The 8,928-nt window shown below is 49.3% G+C and overlaps 2 protein-coding genes across 5 annotated transcripts in view; one reads left to right on the plus strand and one right to left on the minus strand.

Annotated features, from left to right (window-relative positions):
* PNN (pinin, desmosome associated protein) overlaps positions 1-307 on the minus strand; it is a 7,679-nt gene extending 7,372 nt beyond the window's left edge. Inside the window, exon 1 of the mRNA XM_006757729.2 lies at positions 123-307. Coding sequence (XP_006757792.1) covers positions 123-235 — 113 coding nt within the window. The 5' untranslated portion in view covers positions 236-307. The remainder of the gene's footprint in view (positions 1-122) is intronic.
* Positions 308-409: 102 nt separating this feature from the next.
* TRAPPC6B (trafficking protein particle complex 6B) overlaps positions 410-8,928 on the plus strand; it is a 22,723-nt gene continuing 14,204 nt past the window's right edge. Inside the window, exon 1 of one of the 4 annotated variants that reach the window (XM_015560044.1) lies at positions 410-561. Coding sequence is in view for 3 of the 4 variants with exons in the window: in XM_015560043.1 (XP_015415529.1) it covers positions 7,410-7,490 (81 nt within the window). In the remaining variant the exon portion in view is untranslated. Of the gene's footprint in view, positions 562-6,942; positions 7,491-8,928 lie in introns of those variants that run through there. The other 3 variants (XM_015560043.1, XM_015560042.1, XM_006757732.2) reach the window with 3 other exon arrangements.

Here is an 8,928-nt window from a genome sequence, read left to right on the forward strand (position 1 = left end):
CGCCCCGGGAACAGGCCTCAATGTAACAGCCTTCTCCTAGCGGGCCGCCCTCCCCGCCCCCAATTCACCTCGGCCAGATGATGGCTGCCTCTCGGAGCCCGCATTTCTCACCCGGCCCTTACCTCACATCATTCGGATCCCGCCCGGTGAGCTTGCGAATATTCTCATCCACGTTCTTTAGGCTCTCTTTGGCCTTTTCTAGCTGCTCCTGCAAAGTTCTCACTGCGACCGCCATCTTCTCCCTGCTGCAGGCTTCGAGACTGCTCCTCAGGCCGCGCCGGGCTGTGTCGCGCCGCCAGACGCGGGAGGATTGACAGCTGGGCTCAGCCAATGACGGTGGGCGTAGCTTTCGGCTTCAACCAACAGCAACCGGAAGGGGGCGAATCTGCCGGCTTTGTGACGCTGGGCCAATGAGAAGTCCGCCAGCCGGCCCCTCCCCCCCCACATGTAGCTGCGGGCGGCCGGGCTCGCTGTTGGCGCAGGCGCGGGGCGGAATTGTGAGTCCTTGGGTCCTCGGAGGGACGCGCTCGTGGGCTCGCTCTCCAGAGGAGGAGCGCGGAGGTTTGCAGCCCTTTTAATCCGTCATGTGACGAGCTTTACGCTGTTTAGCCTCCTAATCCCCTCAGAGTGGGTGGGAAGCGAGTCTGTTCACCCACCATCCACTCACCCCTATCAGTGATTAGGAAAGGGTGCGGCTGTTCTGTTGGTGCGCATGCCCAGAGAGTGTTGGAGGGGAGCAGTCTTTCCCCCCCATTAGGTTAAACCAAAATTAGTGGAGGGAAACAAGGAATGAAGAAACAGGAAAAGCCAGTAAAGGTAATAGCTAACAGTTACTTTGAAGACACTTTACGTGCCTTATGCCTCTCAATAGCTTTAAGAAAATGCCTGTTTTTCCTGATAAGGAGGCTGAGTCTAGGGATACCGTCCCTGTCTCTGTCTGTCCAGCCCTCGAATCAGTTGGCTCAGACCCTAAGGCTCCAGTAGTCTTAGTATATTAGACATACTAATCTACACTAATAAAAGAGAAACATGGTAATTGGCGTATGACGGCTACCCTTCCCATTGGCTAATCCCCCTGTCACTCACAGAGTAGGGCCAAGATATGCAAATTAACTGGCAGCCAAGATGGCAGCCGGCAGCCAGGCAGCTGATGCAAACAGGGAGCCTTGCTTGCCTCAGTGACAGAGAACTCCAACATTCCCTGCCTGACTTGCCAGCCTCTCAGCTGCAACTCGAATAAGGAAGCTAAAAAAACCCCAGAAACCTGCTTTACTCAGCTTCAGCCAGCCGCAACATTGTATCAAATACAGGCGGTAAACAAAGGCCAGAAACCTGTTTTCAGCAGCCGAGGCCTCAGAGCTAAAGCTGGCCCAGAATAAAAAAGAAAAAAAGGAGCGGTTGGGAGCTTCAGGCCCAGCCTGAAAACAGCCCTCAGTCCCTCAGCCAGACTGGCCAGGCACCCCAGTGGGGACCCCCACCCTGAAGGGTGTGTGACCAGCTGCAAACAGCCATCATTTGCTCACCCAGGCTGGCCAGGCAAACCAGTGGGGACCCCCACCCTGATCCAGGATACCCTTCAGGGCAAACCAGCCAGCCCCACCCATGCACCAGGCCTCTACCCTATATAGTAAAAGGGTAATATGCCTCCCAGCACTGGGATCCGCGTGACGGGGCAGCGCCCAAACCCCCTGATCACCCTGCGGCTCTGTGTGTGACAGGGGGCGGGGCCCCAACCCTTCCGCCCCCACGGGCCCTGCTCTGTGTGTGATGGCATAGAGCCATAACCTCCCCATTGGCCATGCCCTGAGTATGAGAGTGGCAGTGCCCCAACCACCTGATTGGCCCTGCTCTGTGGGTGTTAGAGCGCGGTGCCCCAATCCCCCCCCCCCACGGGCCCTGCTCTGTGTGTGATGGCATAGAGCCATAACCTCCCCATTGGCCATGCCCTGAGTATGAGAGTGGCAGTGCCCCAACCACCTGATTGGCCCTGCTCTGTGGGTGTTAGAGCGCGGTGCCCCAATCCCCCCCCCCCACGGGCCCTGCTCTGTGTGTGATGGCATAGAGCCATAACCTCCCCATTGGCCATGCCCTGAGTATGAGAGTGGCAGTGCCCCAACCACCTGATTGGCCCTGCTCTGTGGGTGTTAGAGCGCGGTGCCCCAATCCCCCCCCCCCACGGGCCCTGCTCTGTGTGTGATGGCATAGAGCCATAACCTCCCCATTGGCCATGCCCTGAGTATGAGAGTGGCAGTGCCCCAACCACCTGATTGGCCCTGCTCTGTGGGTGTTAGAGCGCGGTGCCCCAATCCCCCCCCCCCACGGGCCCTGCTCTGTGTGTGATGGCATAGAGCCATAACCTCCCCATTGGCCATGCCCTGAGTATGAGAGTGGCAGTGCCCCAACCACCTGATTGGCCCTGCTCTGTGGGTGTTAGAGCGCGGTGCCCCAATCCCCCCCCCCCACGGGCCCTGCTCTGTGTGTGATGGGGTAGAGTCATAACCTCCCCATCTGCCCTGCCCTGAGTGTGACAGTGGCGGCGCCCCAACCCCCTGATCGGCCCTGCCCTGTGGGTGATAGAAGATGGCGCCCCAACCCCCTGATCCACCCTGCCCTGAGTGTGACAGGGGGCAGTGCCCCAACCCCCTGATTGGCCCTGCTCTGTGCGTGATGGGGTGGCACCGCAACCTCCCCATCGACCCTGCCTTGAGTGTGACGGGGCGGTGCCCAACCCCCCAATTGGCCCTACCCTGAGCGTGACTGAGGGTGGCATCGCAACCTCCCAATCTGCCCTGCTCTGTGCATGACAGGGGGCAGCACCCCAACTCCCCAATCGGCCCTGCTCTGAGCCCGACTAGGGGCTGCACCTAGGGATTGGGCCTGCCCTCTGCCACCTGGGAGCAGGCCTAAGCCAGCAGGTCGTTATCTCCCGAGGGGTCCCAGACTGCAAGAGGGCACAGGCCAGTCTGAGGGACCCCCCTTCCCCCGAGTGCACACATTTTTGTGCACCGGGCCTCTAGTTTAGTATAAGAAGCGCCAGGAGTCTTAGCATATGAATTAAGTCCCAAGGACATCCGACCTCAGCAATAAACTGCCACGTCCTCCACCTCCTCTAGGACCAGAATGGGCCTGCTATCTGACTTGGATGGGCCTTCAAGATATTTACAACAAAAAAGCAACTACAAGACATGAGACAGTCATTAGCCTCTACACCTGGCCCAGAGCTGGTTAGCTTAAGATGGGGTCCAGGGAGCCCGTGCTATTGTTGGTTGTGTGTGTATGTGTGTGTGTGTGTGTGTGTGTGTGTGTGTGTGTGTGAGAGAGAGACAAAGAGAGAGAGAGAGAGAGAGAGAGAGAGAGAGAGACCAGCAGCGCCAAGGATGTCCGACTGACAGCTTGGGGAGTACGGGGAGCAGGCCTAAGATGTTAGTCGGACATCCCCTGAGGGTTCCTGGACTGCCAGCTTCTGGTTCTGCTCTACCTGTGTTGCCAACAGAAAAAAATATATATATATATTAAAAGGCTAATATGCAAATCGACCAAATGGCAGAATGACCAGTCACTATGATGCACACTGACCACCAGGAGGCAGATGCTCAATGCAAGAGCTGCCCCCTGGTGTTCAATGTGCTCCCACAGGGGGAGCGCTGCTCAGCCAGAAGCCGGGCCCACAGCTGGTGAGTGCAGCAGTGGTGGCGGGAACCTCTCCTGCCTCCCCAGCAGCGCCAAGGATGTCCGACTGACAGCTTGGGGAGTACGGGGAGCAGGCCTAAGATGTTAGTCGGACATCCCCTGAGGGTTCCTGGACTGCGAGAGGGTGCCAGCCGGGCTGAGGGACCACCCAAGTGCACAAATTTCGTGCACTGGGTCTCTAGAGTGTGTGTGTGTGTGTGTGTGTGTGTGTGTGTATTAGCTGGGAAAGCATTTTCTCATACAAACAATGTTACAAATAACCTTTGGGTTCTCATTTTCATATGTTAGCAGGCAACCTCCTGGCACCAAGCATTAGCAAGTCAACTGTATTTAACTCCAGTAACCATCTTAATTCACCCAACCTTTAAATGCTCCTCCCATGTAGAAGCAGCAACCTAGGCTCTGAGGATAAATCCTAGAGTAAGATAGGTGTGGTTCCTGCTTTTCTGGAGTTTATAAACTCTTAAGGGAGCAAAGATCATTCATATACTGATTCATTCAACAAATATCCAGTGAGCGCCTATTATGTGCCAGCCACTATTCCAAGAAGTTGGATATATGAGTGTACAAAAAAGATCTGTTCCCTCGAGCTTGGGAGCAGCAAGAGTGTGGAAACAGAGGACAAACATCAGTAAATTATGTAGCATGTTAGTGAAAGAGAGCAGACTATGCCAAGCCAACATGTGCCAGTTGGGCATATGAATTATTTTGAGCTGAATGCAGTTAAGACCCAGCAGACTTAAGAAATACTTTTACCACTCCCTAACTACCTACAGTAATTTAGTTAGGGGGCCTGGGCCAGAAAGAGATATTACCAGAGTTAACTTTTCTTTCTTTTTTAAAAATTAAATTTATTTGGTGCCATTGGTTAATAAGATTATATGTTTCAAGTGTACAATATTATAGTACATAATCTGAGAGATAACGTTTTATCTGAAAGGCTTGCCTGCATAGCTTGGCAAACATCTGATTACCAAACATCTGCTCTTCTACCTGTGAGTTGTCCTCCCATTTGAAGCCCCAGGTTCCTAGCTCAGGACAGCATATAAACCTAAATTGCCTGTCTTTGGGGTCTCATATTTTTATGGAGCTTCCAAATTCATGAAATTAAATTTATTTTCCTCCTGTTAATCTATTTAAGTCAACTTAATTATTAAACCAGCCAACAAACCTAAAATGTCTAGAAGGAAAACTTTTCCACCCCAGCATTAGAAAGGAAGAAGTGCTATTGGAAAAAAAAAAAAAAAGCGAAAGTAAAGCTAGGTAAGAAGGATGAGGATTAATGAATAACTATTTCTTTCTGCTTATGAGCATACCTGGTCTCTGACCCATATTACAATCCCATGTTGCAGGCCGTACATGAATCAGGAGGATGTTGCAGAAGTAGATCCTAACACCAAATAGAAAAGTGTTTCCATAAAAAAATGCTTTTAGCTGTAACCGGTTTGGATACAGCGTCGGCCTGCAGACTGAAAGGTCCCAGGTTCGATTCCAGTCGAGGGCATGTTCGATTCCGGTCAAGGGCATGTACCTACCTGGGTTTCGGGCACATCCCCAGTAGGAGATGTGCAAGGAGGCAGCTGATTGATATTTCTCTCTCATCGATGTTTCTAACTATCTCCCTTCCTCTCTGTAAAAAAAAAAAAAAAAAAAAAATGCTTTTAGAGTTAACCAAAACCAGGATCTATTCCTGTTTCCAAAGGATCTGTTACTTGGATCCTGGCCAATTTAACATAGTCTGATTTATGGGGAGAGAATCAGTGAAATGCTGTGTTCAACATTTACAGTAGTAGATGCTCAATAAATGTTTCACCTCCATTCTCCAAAATATTCTAAGAATTCCATGTTATTATAGTTTGAGAAGTCAACTTTAATAAGTTGGTCAATTGCTTATTCTTCAACCTCAATAGGGAGCCTGGATTCCTCCTATTCCTTGGTGATAGTGATGAAGGAAAAATGCAATTAGGCCCTAACTGGTTTGGCTCAGTGGATAGAGCTTCAGTCTGCAGACTGAAAGATCCCAGGCTTGATTCCGGTCAAGGGCATGTACGTTGGTTGCAGGCACATCCCCAGTAGGGAGTGTGCAGGAGGCAGCTGATGGATATTTCTCTCTCATTGATATTTCTAACTCTCCCTCTCCCTTCCTCTCTGTAAAATATCAATAAAAACATATTTTTTTTAAAAAAAGAATGCAAATGGGACATAAAGGACCTGACTTCACATGAGAAATTTTAGTGCTGGAAAAATTAAGATTATATTTTCAAAATTACACTATTTAGTGTTTTCAAAACCTTAGGTGGAACTTTTATGCTTATTTTATGTGATGATCAAATAAAGTGATCCAAGCATTAGAAGAGACATGTAAAGAAAAAGCTACCATAATTCCAGTTATTCACATGATCTTAAATTCCTGTGAAAGGATATGAAGAGTTGAGAGGTTAAAATTTGAGAAAACTCAATATGTTAATTTTTGGGCAGCAATGAATTAATTGGAAAAAAATCTGCTTTGTCTATTAAGACAAGAGCTAATCACATGCTAAGCAACACATTTAACTAATCCAAATTTGCAAAATTTAAGAGATACATATATCTAACATGGGTATTTGCATTGCTTTAGTTGTTTCACATCTGTCATGGGTTATTATGAACTCTATCCCACAACAACATTGCTTTTCTGAGGTCTTTAGCACTTTATCTATTCACTGAATTCTCTGATTAATTTGTGTATTCTGGTTCAAGAGTATCTAGTTCTTTGCTTACTTCCTTGCCTCTTCCTGGTGTCCAAAATGGCTTTAAATCGTCTTTCTACCTAGGCTTAAACTAATATGGATTGGGATAATTTCTCAATGTATCTAAAATGTATAGCCTGAAAAATTATGATTTATTCACTGTTTTTACAACTTTTCATATTAAATATAGGGCAGGAAGTGGAAGCTTTGGATGAAGCCTATAGACCAGCAGTTCTCAACCTGTGGGTCGCGACCCTTTCACAGGGGTCGCCTAAGACCATCGGAAAACACATATATAATTACATATTGTTTTTGTGATTAGTCACTATGCTTTAATTATGTTCAGTTTGTAAGAATGAAAATACATCCTGCATATCAGATATTTACATTACGATTCATAACAGTAGCAAAATTACAGTTATGAAGTAGCAACGAAAATAATTGGGGGGTCACCACAACATGAGGAACTGTATTAAAGGGTGGCCGCATTAGGAAGGTTGAGAACCACTGCTATAGACTTTCTTGTGGGTTCATCCAACTCCCAGGAAATTAACACGGAGGTGGCCCTGGGGGTTTCCTTGATCTTAACACCATCCCTCCCCAGCGCCACCCCAGCCGTATCGCCTGGACCCCAGCGACGTCACACGGGCACCAGCAGTTCACCCCAGGGGAGGAACTCCGCGATCACAGAGCTGACCGGGTGCCCGGGTAGAGGGGACCGGAAGTTGTATTTTCGCCCCCCGCCCAGGGGCCGGCCGGGTGTCTGCGAGTTGGGTTTGGTTCCCGCCCTTGTCAGAGTCTCGGGTCGGGCCGCAAAGCTAGGCAGCCCGGGGTGGGCTCACTGCAGAGCCCGCCTTCGGGAGACGGTGTAGATTCCCCGGTCTCCTAGCAACACGGGCCGGGCCGCAGACCGACGGGGCGGCGGGGCGGCCCACATCTCTCAGGCGCGCGAGCCGGAGCCGAAAACCAGAGCTTAAGAATAAGCAGGAAATGGCGGACGAGGCGTTGTTTTTGCTGCTCCATAACGAGATGGTGTCAGGCGTGTACAAGTCCGCGGAGCAGGGGGAGGTGGTGAGTTTCCCTCCGTTCCTTCCTCCCACCCACGTCCCCGGTGCTGCCTGCGGATTCCTCGGCCCTGTAAGGGGGAGCTGTCTGCGGTCTTCCATCTGCTCTTCTTTCGCATCTTCTATTTGATACCTTTTCGTCCATTTCCATACCTGTGACCTGCAGGCCGCAGATTTCCTTTCTTTCAGTGTTGTCTCTACCGTGCTTTAGGGTAGGGTTAACTGCACAGCCGACTTTGGCACCCGCTTAATAATTCTCCATTTCCAGCGCTCCTGAGCGGCCCGCCGCGCAGTCTGTCCCAGCCTGCGATCCAGCCCCTCCCTCCGAACCCCTCGCCGCAGTCCCTACCACTCCGCCCAACCCCAAGACACACCCGATGAGGTTTGAGGTCAAAGCAGTTTGCAGGCGTTACTATAATTAGGAAGCTAATTAATTAATTAATTAAAAAATACTTAATGCCCATTGTGTTAGAGCTGGTTTTCTAGGTGCTGGGGGTATAGTAATGAAGGAAACAATGGCCCCATTCTTGTAGAGGTTACCTCTAATATGTGGGAGTCCTCATTCACTCATTGATACACTCCGAAAACTTTTAGTACAGATTGTGGCCCTGACACTGTGCTAGATGAGTAAGATAAAATCCCTGCCTCACAGTGGTTGGGGAATGGGGGTTCAACGAATAATTAAGGTTTTGGCTGGTAATTAGGTATGGAATTATGGAGTTGTAACAGGCTTTATAAATGAGATATTCCAAAGTCATGCTCAAGTCAGAAGCCCTTTCTCTAATGCTATTGATAAAGAGGGGTGGAAAGTGGGGGTAGGAAAAGCATCCTAGGCAGAGGTAAAGGCACAGAGATATGAATGAGTGTCAAGTATTTAAATATGCTTAAGTATTTCATTGTGACTAGATTGGATAGGGAGAGTTAAATGTGTTAAGAGCTAAAACTAGAAAGACCCTTGTATGATTAAAGAATTAGAACCTAAAATAAATAAATAAATAATTAGAACCTTCTTAGTGGAAGAGTTAAAGGGTTTTTAAGGGGGAATGACATGGCCCATTCATGTGTTAGAAAGGGGCTGGCTGGATGGGAAGATCCTTGTAGTGAGAAGATCATGTATTGCAGGCCCTCAGGCAGGAGGTGACGAAAATCTGAATTAAGACAGGGATAGAGAGAAGAGGAGCGAACAAATTTGAAAAATAAGAGGTGGAATCTCTAGGACTTGGTTAGGTATAGGAGTGAGAATTGAAAATTTAGAGTGAGAAGCCTGGTTGGTTGGAGAGAAATAAAGGAGAAGAAAGAGATGAAGATAATGAATTTTTCATTTGGAGGCAGGTTGAAATTTTGATATGCCTGTAGGACAGCGGTTCTTAACCTGTGGGTCGCGACCCCTTTGGCGGTCGAACGACCCTTTCACAGGGGTCGCCTAAGACCATCCTGCATATCAG

This window comes from Myotis davidii, unplaced genomic scaffold (genome assembly GCF_000327345.1).
Source record: "Myotis davidii unplaced genomic scaffold, ASM32734v1 scaffold273, whole genome shotgun sequence".
Classification (NCBI taxonomy): domain Eukaryota; kingdom Metazoa; phylum Chordata; class Mammalia; order Chiroptera; family Vespertilionidae; genus Myotis; species Myotis davidii.